The 16,124-nt window shown below is 45.6% G+C and overlaps 3 protein-coding genes across 9 annotated transcripts in view; all 3 read left to right on the top strand.

Moving 5' to 3' along the window:
- Positions 1 to 8,175, top strand: part of PRELID3B (PRELI domain containing 3B) — a 56,518-nt gene extending 48,343 nt beyond the window's left edge. For 5 of the 7 annotated variants that reach the window (XM_063404252.1, XM_063404254.1, XM_063404253.1 and 2 more), the window contains 5 exons: positions 3,465 to 3,633; positions 3,993 to 4,082; positions 4,463 to 4,533; positions 5,358 to 5,460; positions 6,144 to 8,175. In XM_063404252.1, the coding sequence (XP_063260322.1) occupies positions 3,465 to 3,633; positions 3,993 to 4,082; positions 4,463 to 4,533; positions 5,358 to 5,460; positions 6,144 to 6,263 (553 nt within the window). In that variant the 3' untranslated portion in view covers positions 6,264 to 8,175. Of the gene's footprint in view, positions 1 to 2,726; positions 2,886 to 3,049; positions 3,243 to 3,464; positions 3,634 to 3,992; positions 4,083 to 4,462; positions 4,534 to 5,357; positions 5,461 to 6,143 lie in introns of those variants that run through there. The other 2 variants (XM_063404257.1, XM_063404259.1) reach the window with 2 other exon arrangements.
- A 37-nt stretch (positions 8,176 to 8,212) lies between these two features.
- Positions 8,213 to 12,044, top strand: LOC134554371 (uncharacterized protein DDB_G0271670-like). Its single transcript, XM_063404916.1, has 2 exons — positions 8,213 to 8,217; positions 11,216 to 12,044. The coding sequence occupies exons 1-2, from the start codon at positions 8,213 to 8,215 to the stop codon at positions 12,042 to 12,044; spliced, it is 834 nt and encodes a 277-aa protein (XP_063260986.1).
- Positions 12,045 to 13,912: 1,868 nt separating this feature from the next.
- ATP5F1E (ATP synthase F1 subunit epsilon) lies at positions 13,913 to 15,203 on the top strand. Its single transcript, XM_063404250.1, has 3 exons — positions 13,913 to 14,070; positions 14,218 to 14,344; positions 14,975 to 15,203. The coding sequence occupies exons 1-2, from the start codon at positions 14,039 to 14,041 to the stop codon at positions 14,339 to 14,341; spliced, it is 156 nt and encodes a 51-aa protein (XP_063260320.1). The 5' UTR covers positions 13,913 to 14,038; the 3' UTR covers positions 14,342 to 14,344; positions 14,975 to 15,203.
- The last annotated feature ends 921 nt before the right edge of the window (positions 15,204 to 16,124 follow it).

The raw sequence follows: 16,124 nt of genomic DNA, 5'->3' as shown, positions 1-16,124 counted from the left end.
TGTTGTTCCAGCTCAAGAAAAGAGCAAGACCTTTGAATGGTTTTCATTAATATTGCCTCTGAATACCAATATTTCACACAAATAAAATTTGGATTCCAGATCAAGGAATTTGTGCAGTGTTACTGCAGCCTAGCCATATTTCAGAATATGACAGGGGAGAAATACACCACAAAACCCAATTTTCTGAAGTGTAAGAAACAGTAAACACCTCAGCTGTCTTGTGAAAAGTGCAGAGTTGTGACACCTGCAGCGGGGAAGGAACCAGAGCCGTGACAGGGAGTACAGCAGGTGAGTACAGAACTTTCCCCTCTCTGTATCAGTCCCCTGCAGTGTCACCTCTGCACAGTTCAGTTCTGACCCACAAAGCACTTCAGGCTTGCATTCATCTCCCTCAGAAGTGCAGCTTGAGTCACTGCCATTGTCACCAAACCCTTTTCAGGGTGGAATTCTGTGACATTTCGTGCTGCAGAGTGGGCTGGTTGATGTCTGGAGCAGGGCTCTGAACCAGGGTGGAGTTTGCTTTCCTAACAGAAACACAATACCTGTATTTTTACATAGTAGTTCAGACCTGATTGGGTTTGACAGTCTTGGGTTTTGGCACCCACTATGGAGAGCAGGTATGATCTGGATATAATGCTGGAGATAAAGAGACTTTGGGGTTGTGAGTTATTTCTTGATATTTATGCTTTTTGGTCAAAATTATGGGGTTTCGATCAGGCTGCTTAAAGGGGACAAGTCACACCTCCCTTCTGGCAAATACAGGTCTGGTACTACAAAATCTTCATGCCTCATTGAGCAGATAAATTATTTGGGACCCCAGAGCACTTTCCCACAGAATTCCTAGGGCAATTTCCAGTATTTCTTAGCCATGCCAAGGGGATTGCTCTGCCAAAATGTGAAACAGAATCACAAGGCTCATTCCAGGCATCAGTTGCATTTAGCAGTGGTGAGCAAAGAGCCCCTGACAGACACATATGGAATAAGGAATTTCATCATGGGTTTTCACAGGTTTTTATATTCTCTTGTAAGTGCCCATCATCATCGTCCGTGATCATTTTCTGTCTAGAACTGGGCAAACTCAACTGACAGAATGTTTTCTTTTGTTTCAGTTATTAGACAGATATTGACAATATATAGGGGCAAAGATATTGGATTTTACAGTATTATAATATATGTAAATAATTCTTATGTTTAGGATGTGCCACTTTTTATTCTGCAGTTACAAATGCACACTTTATTTTCCTAAAGTCTGGCTATATTATTTATAATTGTGTTACTTCTCTTACAAGGCAGGTTTATAAGTAGTTCCACACTTGATATCACTCAGATATAGAAACCTACTTTAACAAATCTTGTTAAAATAGCCTGAAGATTATGTGAGCAAGAACTGCTGAAATCTAGCTCCTAATCTGTGCCATATGTTGGCATGCTCCCTTCTTGGAGATGACATTTTGCTTTGCTTTCAATAGATAACATTTCTTTTACAGAAAAACAAACCTGATGAGAGGCTACAGGCAGCCTGATGGATAAGGGATGGGTGTCTGCTGCACTGTCCCTGCCTGTTTAAGGGTCACCACCCTCCACAACGGTGTGTCACACTGACCTCTCGAAATGCTGTGCACTTTTAACATCCTTTGCAAAATTCTCCAGGTGCAAAAATCACTCAGTGGGTATTGGCTAGTGGCTACAGTGGATCCAGGCTACAGTGGATTTAGAGCTGGCTCACAATCTCCCCACAATAACTCTGACAGACCAGCAGTGTGTTAGGAATGGTCCATGAGGTGAAAGAGTCAGGGAAAATAGGATCAACACAGGTATGCCCAGCAAAAAAATTATTCTCTTAACACCTCTCATTTAAGTATTTGCTACTGGCTGAACCTGGTATTTATCATTAAACAGTAGCCTTTCTGTAACAGAGCTGCTGGATTTGGTGTTCGGGATGCCCAGGGGGTGTTCAGTGCCAGGCGGGCTGGGATGTCTGGCAGGCAGGCGGGTGCCAGCGATGTCACTGAGCGATACAATCTGTTCTGGGAAGTTTCCCTGCCGTGCTTTTCCACTGAGGCTATTCCTGTGCGCTTAGGGGGGCACAGAGGTCACTCCCTCCGGGTGCGCATGAAGCGCTGCCCTGCTGTGTGAGGAGAGCCCCGTCTGCGCTGACCCCACGGCGCTTTCCAGCGCTGCCGAGCAGTGCGGCAGTGCCTGACGGCGCGCCAAGGAGCGCGTTTGGGTGTTTGGTGCCGCGCCCGCTCCTTTATGAAAGCCGTCACTGGGGCTGCTCCGTGCCGAGGATGCGGCCCGGGCCCTGGCAGCGCTGCGGGTTATGAAACCCTTACGAAACCTCTTACAAAACCCCGCACCGCGTGACGTCACACCCGCGCGCGCCCCCTGCCGGCACACCGCGGTAACGGCGCTGTGACGTCACCGGCCACCGAGGGCCGCGCTGACGTCATAGTGCACAAGCAGCCCCGGCCCGGCCGCGCTCGGAGGAGGCGGCGAGGGGCGGCAGGGCCGGGCTGGCCGTGCGAGCCCCGGCCGGGCCGGAGCGCGGCTCACACACCGCACCCGCCCTGTTTGCGGGACGGGCGGCGGAGCCGGCGGTGCCAGCCCCGGGCGCGCCCTTCGCGCCCGGCCCGGCCCGGCCCGGGGGTCACGCCCCGGCCTCACCCCGAATGTCCCCGGCCGGGCACGGCCCGCGCACGCGGAACGCGCCCCGTGACGTCAGCGCGGCGCCGCGCGGCGATTGGTGGGTGCTGCCCGCGCAGGCGCGCGCTGCCGGCGGCGGAGCCGGGCCCGCGGAGCCGAGCGGCGGCAGCGGCGGCGGCCCCGGAGCGCGGCCGGGCCGGGCCCGCAGCCATGAGGATCTGGACCTCGGAGCACGTGTTCGAGTAGGTGCCGTGCGCGGCGGTGGGGCCGGCCCGGGCCCGGGAGCCTCCTCCGGCGGGCCGGGGGCTGCGGGCGCAGCGCCAGGGCCGCCCCAGGAGCTCCGCGCCGCAGCCCCGCTCCGGCGGCCGCGGCCTCGGCCTCGGGCGTCCTTGCCGGGCGGGGTCACGGGCTGCGGGGCCCGGCAGGGGCTGTTCCTGTGCGGGGCCGGGCAGCGACCTTGTGCTGCCCTCGCCCTCCCGGGGCAGCGCTGCCCGGAACGCGGTGAGGCCCTGCGTGGTGCCGGGGCTTAGAACAGCTGTGTTCAAAATAATCTGAAGGGAGGACTCGTTAGAGGGAAGTAGAAGTAATTAATAAATAACGTAAGTATTACGAAAATCTGGATAAAGTGCAGTCTTTCAGCATGGTGTCACAGGGAGAACATTCTTATCCAGTAGATAGAGCTCAGTACAGCCAGTTAATCAGGTGTGTTGTATTTTCATGTGCACTGCTCAGTCAACGAAACAGAGGGTTTTTTCAGGGAAAGATATAATCCTGTTGAAGACAGAGGTGTGCAACTTAATGTCTTGATTGTGTTTGGGCAGTCACCCCTGGGAAACGGTGATGACCGCTGCCATGAGGAAATACCCCAACCCCATGAACCCGAGCGTGGTGGGCGTGGATGTGCTGGCCAGACACGTGGACCCCAGCGGGAAGCTGCACAGCCACCGGCTCCTCAGCACCGAGTGGGGCATCCCGGCCATTGTCAAATCGGTGCGTGCTGGGCCACGGCCGGGAAAGCGACGCCGCGGGGACGGGAAGCTCCCGAGACAGCTGTTGGCATACTTGGGTGTCATTTCGTAACTTTAATGGTTTAAAAGCTAAATGGTTTAAGCATTTATGTATTGGGAAAGCCTAACAGCAGCACACAGTGACTCGATAGCCAAAAGCTGCCTGGATCTCAGACTGCTTCCATTTGGAAAATGAGATCTACCTCAATGAATAGCTTTAAGCTAAATGCTGATTGTGTTCTGTTGGTGTCCGTTTAATGCAGTAACCACTGTGCATTTAAAGGCTTGAAGCACTGCAGTGGGTTCGTGGAACTGATCCCATCTCTGTTTGCCTGTCCCCAGCTCATTGGCACCTGCAGGACAAGGACCTATGTGCAGGAGCACTCTGTTGTTGACCCTGTGAAAAAAACAATGGAGCTTAAATCCTGTAATGTAAGTAGTTGTGTTTGTGCCACTGACATGGATCACAGAGTATAACAGCACCTTGTACATATGAAAAGCAAAATCAGCTTGAAAATAACTTGAAAATTGCATTAGAGCAATACAAGTTAAAGGTTTGAGTAATGTGGCTATAGTTGATCAGTTCTGTTTTTCAGGAAGGAGCCACTTGGCTCTTGGAACATGTCACTGTTGAAGCTGTGAACATATTAATGAGCAGGAGGAGTTTTGGGGATGGGGGTGGTGTTAGGAACAAATATTTTAAAGCCTCTTGTCGTATGTAGGCTGTGACTGTTTCCTAATCATGTAACATTTTGCTCTCTGTAGTACTCTGTTATCTGTATCAAGGGGTAATCTTGTCCTGTGTTCTACAGATTTCATTTACAAACCTGGTGTCTGTAGATGAGAGGCTCGTCTATAAACCACACCCTCATGAACCACACAAGTGAGTACCTCCCTGCTCGCAGACTGCCCACAACTGCTGGGTTTTGCTTTGAAAATGTCCATGGTTTCCCTTGATCAGAAGATGAGGTTTACATGGCCTCTGTTACAGTAAATTGTCTAAAATGGGATTAAATGGACTGTCACTTCTGCAGTGACACTGGTTCTGCAGAGTCACTGCGAGACTTTGGGTCATGCTGTGCTGGAGTCCAGTCCAGTTCAGGGTGATCTCTCTGTAACTGAGTATCTGCAATTTCCAGCTCCTTGTTCCTGATCTGTTTGTCAGCCTGAGCACAGATCTGCACTAGAAAGCACAATTATGTCCCTTTAGCCTCTGATTTTGGAGGTTTGTGTTTTGGCTCGGGCTTTTTAAGGCAACTTAGATCTTAGTGAATCTATACTGCTGGAATTGGTGATAATTGTGAAGGGTCATTCTAGGAATTCTAAACACTGGAATTTTTTTCTGTCATGGCAGTCAGAAATGTTCAATCCCTATTGTTGAAGGAGATGTTTTAATACTGTTTTTCCAGTATACTGGAACTCCAGATCTGCTGTTTCCACTATTAACATCCTGATGCTAAAGATGGAAATGGCTGAGAGCCACAAAGGGAGACTTGGGCTTGGCAGGCACTCTTGGACTTTATTTTCTAATTAAGAGCATAATTCAGTTACACAGTGTGGAAGTGGGTTGTGTTCAGGGGGCTAAAGAAGTGTTTAAGAAGTTCTGTGTTATACAGCAAAGCTGGTGAGGGAGTGTACTTGTAGGGGAGGAGGGAGTTTCTTTTTTGAACTACTCAGAGTAATTCAGTTCCCTGCTTTCTGTTTCAGAACCGTTCTGACACAAGAAGCAATAATATCTGTAAAAGGAGTCAGTCTCAGCAGTTACCTAGAAGGGCTAATGGCAAACACAATTTCTTCCAATGCTAAAAAAGTAAGTATGGCCTTTGTGTGAAATGTGTGATCACTGGCTAAATGTCAAAGGGAATAAAGATCTCTGGTTTACTTTTTGGCTTTGCCAGCAATCTCAGGAAGGGGCCACATAGTTCTGCTGCCTTTACTGTAGAGACTGAACGCTCAACATGCTGAACTTCCTCTTCTTTTTCCTCGTGTGAATGGAGATAATAAATTGTTATTGGCAAAGATCTCTGAATCTTCACTGGAGAAAAAATCTCCACTCACTCAGGAGTGTGACACTGTCATTCTTTTGCTGCCCTCTTGATGCCATCTATTGGTTTTTGCTGTCAAAAAAGGATCTCCTCATACAGATCTGAAATAGTTATGTGGGAGCAATAAAACAGTATTTTAGTTGAGTCTGTCCTCTGGCAATCCAAAGATACCTTGAGTTCAGCCTCGAGAACGATAAAGCAGTCTGGATAAAAAGTCTTTTGTGGATCATAATGTGAGAACTGCTGATAAAGGGAATTGTTTTCATGAAATGTCAGGCAGAACATGTTCCAGCAGTACTCCAGTTACTGAAATAACAAATATCAGAGGCATGTATTTCTGCTCCTTCCTCTTGCAACTACTGTGTCTTTAGTCATTTTCAGTACGAGTTTAACTGATTTACTTATTTACTAAGATTTACACACTAATAAACTTTTCTTTTAACTGTAGGGCCGTGAAGCATTGGAATGGGTAATTAAGAGACTGAATGCTGAAATTGAAGAGTTTGCAGCTTCAGCAAGAGGAACCATGAGGAATTCAATGGCAGCAGCAGCATTTGTAGAGAAATGATGAAAGTTCTTAGACCTGGCTCACTAATGAGGCCGCTTCTCTCCAGGCCTAAATACATGTATCCTTTTTTATTTAAAGGATGTGTGTATTAGGCATGTTACAAATTGAATCTGGAGAAAAGCTGAATTCTTGCCGAGGCTGAGGCTCAAAGGCTGGTTAATACATTGGGTCACCTGGACCGAGTTGCGGTTACAGATGAGGAAATAAATTTCAAGTGTAGTTCCTGTATTTACATGAACTCTAATTTATAACGTTTGCAGATATGAATTAGCCTCATTTAGTGGTGAGGCTGCATATGGTGGAGGACACTGGCATGTTAGGCTAACTTTTATTTTGTGTGTGACTTACGGACTACCTCTTTTGGGACCAAGCCCAAAATTAAGCAGAATGGTTGTTCCAGCATTGTTCTTTTTGTTGATTTTTGACAGTTGTGTGATACAACTTGGTTTTACAGAAAGCTTATTACTTGATGCTTGACATATAAAAGAATGTACAAAATATTTTTTGATAAGCTTTTTAACTTGACTGGTTGAACTACCACGGTACTCAAATAGTTTTTAAGTCACTGTAGGAAAAAACATCAAAGTGTCTCTTACTTATCTACCAAGACCTAAATCCTGCTCCTAAATGCAACATTAATGAGCTGGGCATGCAGTACCTTAAAATTAATTAAATAATTTTATCTTCTGCAATGAGTATCTCCATTTCTGAAAGCCCATTACATTAAGGTGCAGTAAGCACAGAGCCATAAAATCTCATAAGCTGCTGCAGCAGTAGGTGTTCACTTCAAAAAACCGATTAAAGACTAGAAAACCTTTGTGAAGGTGGCTGAGGAGATACCTAAACAAAAGAGGAAGTAGTATTTAACAATATACTAATGAATTTGATCACGTTCCAGAAATATCCTGCTCCACCCACGGGATATTGTGTTGTCCTTTACTTTAACCAGTGTTCCAGATCCCTTTGCCCTTTGAACTAATTTGCTCAGTCCAAGGCCCTGTGCGTTCCCAAGGGTTTCACTTGGTGTTCTCCAGTCTCTGTTTCCTGGTACTGGTTGCAGGTTCTTGGTCCTGCCCTTTGCTGCAGGAGCTGAAAGGTCACCCCTGGCACTGGCAGCTGCTCGCAGGGACTGCCCCACGAGGCTCCTTCAGTGAACAGAAAATGCAGAGGCACAGCCCAGATGTAGCTCATGGTGGTCTTCTGGTGCCCAAGGGTTTTTCCTGGAATTTGGATTCTAAGTTTACAAGAGATTTCAAGACCCTCTTAGCCTTTATGAACTGTAATGTCACCCAGCCCAGCAGATTTGATTTTGCATGCCATTTCTGTGATATCAAATTGCCTATTAAGTAGTGTCTGCTATATAGAGAACCAGAGCTTATTTTAACAAACAAGAACACTTCCGTAAGGTTTGTGCTGGGGGAAGAAAACAGGAATATAGATATATAACTTTTAAAAATTAACTATTCTAAACAGAATATTTTTCTAAACAGAAATGGTTTGAGACTACCTTACTAATTGAAGTCATTGAGATTTGCCATACTTTTACAGGACATTATTACAACTGAAACAACATTTCAATTTTAAAAGTGTATGTGAAACTTCTGCAAAACTGTACCATCATTTCTGATAAAAATGCTTAGCTTGAAACTCATTTTATATGTTTGCTCAGCCATGAGCATCATTTGATATTCTGAAGTCAGTTTTTTCATTTCCAAATTTTTCTGCACTAAGGACTGCATAATAGAACTCACAGTTTGGCCTTGCACTGAAAAAAAACCTTACTGTTTAATTTTTACAGGCATTCAACAACTTTTTTTCTATTTTATTTATATGCCTGCATTTTCATTCTGTCAGAGTATGGCTTTCTGTATGTGGCACTTTTTAAATAAAATTTTGTTTCGATTCTGGCTAATTCCTGAAACTTCCTGGTCTATTTGTGTTTTAGGACTATGAGGTGAGTAACCTAAAATGAGAGGGGTGGAGGTGAAGAGACCCCTGGTGTGAGTGGCTTTTCTTGAAATGCATATTCTAAAATACACATTCACAGCTGCTGTGGTCTTTTTTGCTTCTTAATAACTCTGCTTTTCTGCAAATCTGGCTTTCACTAGCAACCAGATTTCAGTTTCCTGTGGAAAGATTTGCAGCCTGCTTGGGCTGGGATTTGTTCAGGTTCACTGCAGGAGTGTGGATGAACACAGCACTGCTGAGAGGGGCAGTCAGAGGAGCTCTGGGTTTGCATGGTTGGAAGGAATGGAGGAGGTGGGAGGAGAAAGCAGCTGCAGCTGGAGGAACAGAACTGAAGGAGCAGGAGGGAATAAAATTAACAAAAAAAGGGGAAGGGACACAGGAAGTGGAGTGGCAGAGGTGGAGGAATGTGATATGAACCAATCAGTGCTTCAAGTGCCAGCCAGGGGTTTGCTTCAAAAAACGCAGAAAAATTGTAACAATTTCCTGCAACACTGCTGATCTGTCTCTTGTGGTCTCTTACTTGCATTTATATTTCCAATAAATGTCATAAATACTAAACATGAGCACCCAGTGTTGATAACTGCAGCATTTTCAATCTCCTGGCCCTGACAGAGCATTGGTTTGAGAGGAAGGTCAGCAACCTGCTGGGGTTCACTTTTATGGAAGAGCTAAGAGTGCTGATAAAGAGCTTGTGTGGAAGCAAGCAGTGAGTCATTTTAGAATCCTTCCATCTCTTCAGGTGGAGGTTGTTCTTTCACTTGCACAGGGCCTGTTCATTTCTATCCTAAGTAACTCCATAGCTTTGCTTTACATGTTGCTGTAGAACTGAATTATTCTACAGGTAAAGCTGCTCATTACAACCAAGCTGAACCAATTGCTTACCTTAGGAGGACCATGAGCACCAGCTGTGGATAAAATATTTTACATCATCATGCTATTTTGTTATAACCACATTTAGAAAGTAACACAAGTTATTGAACACACAAAAAAAGAGGAAGTAATGCATAAGATTTTTAAAACTTCAGTGTACCTGAATTCTGCTCTGCAGATCCTGGGTCCCTCCTTAGGCTATTTATGCTAGATTTTGTAGAATTGACAGCTGAGTCTTGGATGACACTGCAAAAGCATTTTTACTTTGAATCCAGGTGTCCAGAAGTTGAAAATTGATGTCTTCACCTGCTTCACCAACTAAGATACTTTTCTGTAATAGGAAAGAGCACAGAACTGAACCTGTATCTGAAGCCAGAGCTGGTTTCAGCGAGGTGTTTGCTGGCACACGGCAGGGCTGTGCTCAGACAGGAGATTTAGCAGGAGCTGACCCGCATTGCCATCAGCAGGGCACCATTTCCAGTGGCTGTGCAGCAGATTAGGGTCAGCAGCAGAGAGGACAGCAGAGCTTTACCAGCACAGCCCAGTATGGCTTACCCAGGCAGAGAAAGGAGGTAAATCCACAGCTACCCAAGGTAGGAAACGTTCTTACTGACCTCTAGATTTTGTACAAAGGGGACCAGAATTCCACGTTTCTTGATAGTGTTATTTCGTAGGAAAAAGTGCTATAACTTTGTTATTTTAAATTAGGATAGAAAGAACTCAGTGAAGAGAGGATGGAATTTGTAGCCTGTTGGACGCCAGCTTTTTATTGTAATTTGCCTTTTTTTTATTTGTTCTCCCTTGTAAAATGCATTTGAGAGACCTTTGAGATTAAAGACAGTGACAAAATTATAGTGGTTTTAGATAGCAAGAGATTCTTAAGGGTTAATTCTTTTCATAGCAAGAAAACCTGTCATTTCATCATAAATTATGTATGTTTGGAAAAAGTAATTTGTTTTGCCTCTTGATCTATAAACATTGTGCTCTTGAAAGAAGTGCAACCATGTTGCAACAGCTCTTAAATTACAGAAGCATTATCTATAAACGTTAAATATATTCAAGAACTTTTGGGGGTGTCATCAATGGTTTATGAGCAGCTGTTTTTTTAGCATGGCAATTTTTGCGTTGTGCCAAATCCCCACGATTTAAATTTTTGCATAGGAGGACACCATTCAAATTCAGTGGCTGTTCAGATGACACCTGCCTCAGTAAAGAGGTGACCTGGGTGGGAGCTGCCCCCGCGGTGATTATGTTAAATCCATTACACACTCATCTGGACGTGGGTTGTGTAAGAACAGGGGAGAGGCTGGGCTGCGTTCACCTGCAGCCTCCTGTGCCTGTACCTGGCACTTTCTTGGTCTGTAAGATGTGGTTGTGATGAGGGAAGAGCTTTTTGTGCCTCCCTGTGCCTGTCTGGAGCGGCAGCCGCGGCTCTGAGTGCTCCGAGCAGTCTGGAGACGAGGGAAGGCAGCTGTGGATCAGCCTCTTGATCTACTCACACTAAAATTAGATCCACCTTTTTGAACTGAAATTTAAGCTGTTCTGTTCCCCTTTTAATCACGTCTGCCTTCTATCATAACTTCCCTTTAGGATATTTTTATTAAACAATTCAAACTAGCACAAATAAAACATTATTGTTACTATACAGATTTTATATCCAGAAGTATAAAAGAAAAGTAACAAAATAAGACCTCTTTTTATCTGAATAACAGTTAGAACTGCTGTTGCTGAAATGTGTATTTCTTGGACACAGAATCAGTTCAGCACATTGTTAGCTTCCAAAAACAATTCCTGCATGTGCTACACAGAAAAATAAAGTTGGTGGAACAAGGACAGACGTGCCAGGAGAGAAGACTTGTCTGCAAGTGTGTATCTGATTCTGTCCCCTGGAAAGGCACAATGGTCTCAATAATTCTGTGGGCTCCTATTACTGGAGCTTTTCTGCACCAAAAGAGAAACTACTAAGAGACCAAGTACACAGTTTGAATCAGTATTTTCAAAAAAAAGTATTTTTCAGGGTCATGCTTTTTGTTTTGGTGTGATAATAGAGATCTTTTGTTTAAAATATTCCTAATTTAACACCCATCATGTTGAGGATTTATTTGGCTTTTCAGTGTCATCTCTTCAGCCTACCTGGACCTACTTGGTCTCACTTTTTTGGCCTCCCTGGACCCCTCCAGTGCCAAGACTTTAGCCTCCTTGGAACTCTTTAAAATCCCCTTTTCAGATTCACTGGATTTATCCAGTCTGAGCTCTTCATCCTCTGTGGAATTCTCCAGTCTCACGTCTTCATCCTCTCTGGACCTTTCAAGCCTCACATCTTCATTCTCCTCAGACTTCTCCAGTAGCTCCTCTTCGATTTCCTTAGAGCTCTCCAGCCTCACCTCTTCAGATTCCTGGGAGCGCTCCAGTTTCTCCTCTTCAGTTTCACTGGACCTATCAAGTCTCACTTCATCAGGCTCTGTGGATCAGTCTGGCGACAGTTCTTCAATCTCTTTAGACCTCTCAAGTGTCACCTCCCTATCCACAGATTTCTCCAGCCCCACTTCTTCACTCTCTCTAGACCTGTCCAGCCTCACTTCTTCGTCCTCCACAGATGTTTCCCTGGACTTTTCCTGTACAATCCCTCCATCCTCACCAGGTGTCTCCGAGTACAGCTCCTCCACCTCGTCGGAATCTCTAGACCTCACCGATCTTAACTATTTCATGTTTCAGCGCTCCTCTGGATTGTCTTCTTCCACTCCTGAGGATGTTCCCAATCTCATCTCTGCACCTTTTCTGGATGTCTCCAATCTCACCTTTCAGGATGCTGCTTCCCTCCCTCCTCCAGTTTCTCTGGACATGTCTAACCTCACGTCCTTAGTGCCCCCAGACCTGTCCACGCTGACATTTCTGGATGTTGCTAATCGCCCCGCGGCAGCTTCTCTCGATCTCTGTATCTGACCCTCCTAACCCACCCCCTTCCCTCTGCAACCTCCCTGCCCTTCTAAACTTCTCTCCTTTATCTGCTCTCTCCTTTGCTCTCTGGCTGCAAATTCTTACCTGAGGAAAGTTTAGGGCTTTACAAAATATCTCCTGGCATCTGAACTGGGCATGAAAAAGAGATCATACAAATCTATAAAGGTGCCTTGTAACAGCTGCATAAACATCAAGATTTATTCTGGAATTTTTGTAGAGCACAGTTTCTGTCACTGATTGACATCCAGTCTGCCTCAGCATGGTTGGTACCTCCCCCAAAGGTTTAGCTTTTTCAGTTCATGCTGAATTTTTATCTGTCAAGACCAACAAATAGTAAATAGAGCTAAATGTGTAAATAATTGCAATTTGGTCGTGTCTCTCCATTATGGATTTATATCTGAGTTAATGTCACAGAATTGCAGGTAGAGGCTGTAGAGGCATTTCGCAGGGAGGTACAGAGACAGATGTGGCAGGAAAAGAAAATTGTGGAGCAAAATTTCTGCAAATTGGAAAGCTTTGCTCCAGTATGCCACATCTTTCTAATCACAAGATTAGAATGTTTCACACAAAAATAAAGGAGAAAACAAATTCATGAAGTAAGAATTTTTTCCTGCCTCATTTGCTCTATTTATTTCTTTAAAGTTAAGTAGGAATGATTGCAATATGTGGGTTTAAGAAATTAACCCAAAATTCTATAGGAGCAGAGTTGTTTAACAATTAAAAAAATAAAACAGATCACTGGTCCAGATCTTACTGCTGTATGCTGGAGACAGACTGACATATCTGGGAATAGTTGTTCTTTTTGTTCTGGTGGCTCTTCCCTGACATCACCGTGTGGATTGTTAATGGCAATGGTTCTGGACTAAACGAGATCTCTAATAAAGCTGAAAATTGCTCTACGCTTTTAAAATGGTTTGACTTTGGATGAAAGGAAGTAAGTGAACAAGACAAAGGTGCAAGGATTTGTTAGAAAGCCAGTATTTAATCTCCTTAAGTATTTTGTCTTAATTATTTAAATGAACGTTAGGACCAAATTGCTTGCGTATCAAACATGATTTGAATCTTCTAATAACTTTTTGCTTATTGTATGTGGGAAAGTGACTATTTTTCTTTGTGTCAATAGCTTCCAGTTTACTATGTTGGCTTTTATGGAACTGTTTAGAGCAAATGATTGAATTTCAGGTGTTTGTATCAACATCCAAAGGAAACCCATGGCAAGGCACCGGCACAGAACTGTCACAGCTTGGCCACGCACACATCAACTCCAAAATGAAGAGATTCTGTTCAAAAAACAATCGCTAGCTCCACATGCTTGTAGAACGGTTGTGGAGTGGGGTTTTTTTAGTGTCTTATCCAGGAAAAAAGAAGTGATGGCATAGAGGGTTAAGAAGAGACTTAGGTGCAAAACACTCCCTTTTAACCACTTGCTCCGATGCTTAGATTACAACAGGATTACTGAGGAAGGAGTTAATGTGTAACTAACACAAGCGCTCTGTAAGTAGCCATAAGCCTCATAGAAAACTTGGCCTTTAATTTATGTTCCTTAGGTAATTGACGTCTAGTTTATGTCCGGCAAATAATCAGCTCAACACTGAACCCTCAACCCCGCCCACCGCCCCTCACGGCCGCGGGGCCGCCCCTCACTGGCCCCGCCCACCGCCCCTCACTGGCCCCGCCCACCGCCCCTCACGGCCGCGGGGCCGCCCCTCATTGGCCCCGCCCAGCGCCCCTCATTGGCCCCGCCCACCGCCCCTCACTGCCGCGGGGCCGCCCGGGCCGAGGGGAAGGGGCGGGGCGAGCCCGGGGCGTGTCAGGCGGAAAGGGCGGGAGCCGCGCGCCGGAACGGGGCCCTCTGATTGGTCGCTGCCGGAGGCGCGCGCCCGTGAACGGCGGCGCGCGTGAGCGGCTCCCGGCCGCTGATTGGCCGGCGGGCGCGTCCCCTGCGGCGCGCGCTGACCTTGCCGCGCGGAGCCGCAGCCATGGTGGCGTACTGGCGACAGGCCGGGCTCAGGTACTGCGGTCGCGACAGCCCCGCGGGGGCGAGGGGCCGGCGGGACGGGGCTGCCAGGGAGAGCCTGGCCGGGTGGCAGCGGTGCGGGGGGAACGCGGGTTTGGGGCCGGGCCCGGGGCTCACCGCGCTCTGTCCCCCCGGCCGCAGCTACATCCGGTACTCGCAGATCTGCGCCCAGGCCGTGCGGGCCGCCATGAAGCCGCAGTACAAAGCGGAGGCGGAGAGGGCAGCGGTGGCCACGGTGAAAACGGTGAAACCCAAAAAGGAGTGAAATGTAAGTGGGTGGGGTGGGCTGGGTGCGTGGCTGGAGCTCTGTAGTGCAAGCGTGGCGTTAGCGATAGTCCGTGACTGCTGAGTCCATTAATCCCCAGTATCCAGAGATAATCGGCTCCATTTCTGGGCATGGCAGTGCAGGGGGTTGCGGCTGGTGCGGTGCGAATGTGCGCAGGTGTCTGACCTGATTGTGTGAGGGGAAACAGCCCAGTGTCATTGGTGAGGTGACATGCACGGTGTGTCCAACCCTGCACTGAGCCACCCGGGGTTTGGTCACGCTTTTCGTGGCCTTACGAGAACAGCTGGGGGCTGTAGCGATGCTCACAGGTTTCTCTGGGATATTCGCATGTTTCAGGCGTGCTAAGCCAGCAGACAGCCTCTCTGAGCTGCTCCTTCCCCTCATCAGCACATTCGTGGTACAGATAACAGAGGTTATCTGCTCTCTGTGAGACAGATGCTGCTTGTACCTTTATTTGTGCCATTCCATACATCACAAACAGCTGAAATATTTTCTGTTCTGGATAGAACAGCTTCTTTTCCTGATCTGAGATTAAATATTATTATATTTGGTTTGAAGTGTACCTTGTACACATTCTTGAATCGAATAACTTGTATTTTTAATCTCTTGTAGGAGCTGATCTGTGATGAATAACAGCAAAGTGCAAAGCTGTAGGCAAGCTCAAGACTGCAGTGTAATGTCATCACAGGAACTGCAGAATTTGCCTCTGTATGTAAATTGGAATGCTAATAAATGTAATTTCTGAATGTGTAGAAGGTGTTGTTCCTCTTGAAACAAAGTTTCTGTTCTGCAGAGACATTTACTTTCCGTTCTGTTAAAATAAAACACTGCTTTTAGCACAGTGTGGACATTCAGCAGCATTGTTTATTTTTAAGCCAAATTTCTTTTTGGGTTTCCTGCTGATATTTCAGGTACATAAATGAGTGAGAGATTTGATTGTTGTTTAAAACTTTTCTGCCTGCTACATTTTAATGATTACTTTAAAAAATTCTGGCTAAAATCTGTATTAACAGGTAATATAGCATATAGTTATGAGAACTGGAAGCAGGATAATTGTACCATGGATGTTCTGCTGGGGGTCTAATCTCCAAGTCTGAGACACTGAACAGTGAATCGGGGACTTGGTGTCTTTTAAGAGGTGGGGCAAAGAGACACAGGAATCTGAATTGTTTATCCTCATTAACACTGTCCTGACATGGAAGAGAGGGAGAGGGGAAAACATTCTGGGAAATGGGAATGCAGAGGGACACTTCCCTTGGCTGAGAGGCAAAGATGCACTTCAAGCTGTTTGGTTTTGGGGGAAGTTTTTGCATTTTCCTGCTGCTGTGTGTCCTCCACCAGGGACAGCATTGTCCCACTGCACAGGAGAATTTGCGTCAGGTTCCTTCACCAAGACTGAACTCAAATTTACTTCCTTCAGAGTAAAACAAACCTTTTCATCTAAGAGTATAACTAATGTAATTCAAAGTTAGTTCTTCGAAGAATAAACTATGGGGGTTTATCTATCAAATGTTTCAAGTACAAAACTTTCATAGAATGGTATATAATCTTTATTTAAAATAATATTATAAATACATTGTTAAGTAGGAAGCTGTGATGGCAAGAAGTTTTTTTCACTGAAGGTAAAATATGGTTTTGTTTTAGTGACTAGCATAGAATTTATATTAACAAACTACAAACCATTCTATGTCGTTTTTGTTGTACTGAATGTTAGGAAAAAAATTTACAGTAGTTAGTACCTAGGAAAATAAAAAATACCACA

Source organism: Prinia subflava, chromosome 8 (genome assembly GCF_021018805.1).
Source record: "Prinia subflava isolate CZ2003 ecotype Zambia chromosome 8, Cam_Psub_1.2, whole genome shotgun sequence".
NCBI lineage: Eukaryota > Metazoa > Chordata > Aves > Passeriformes > Cisticolidae > Prinia > Prinia subflava.
This window is presented reverse-complemented; position numbering and strand designations above follow the sequence as displayed.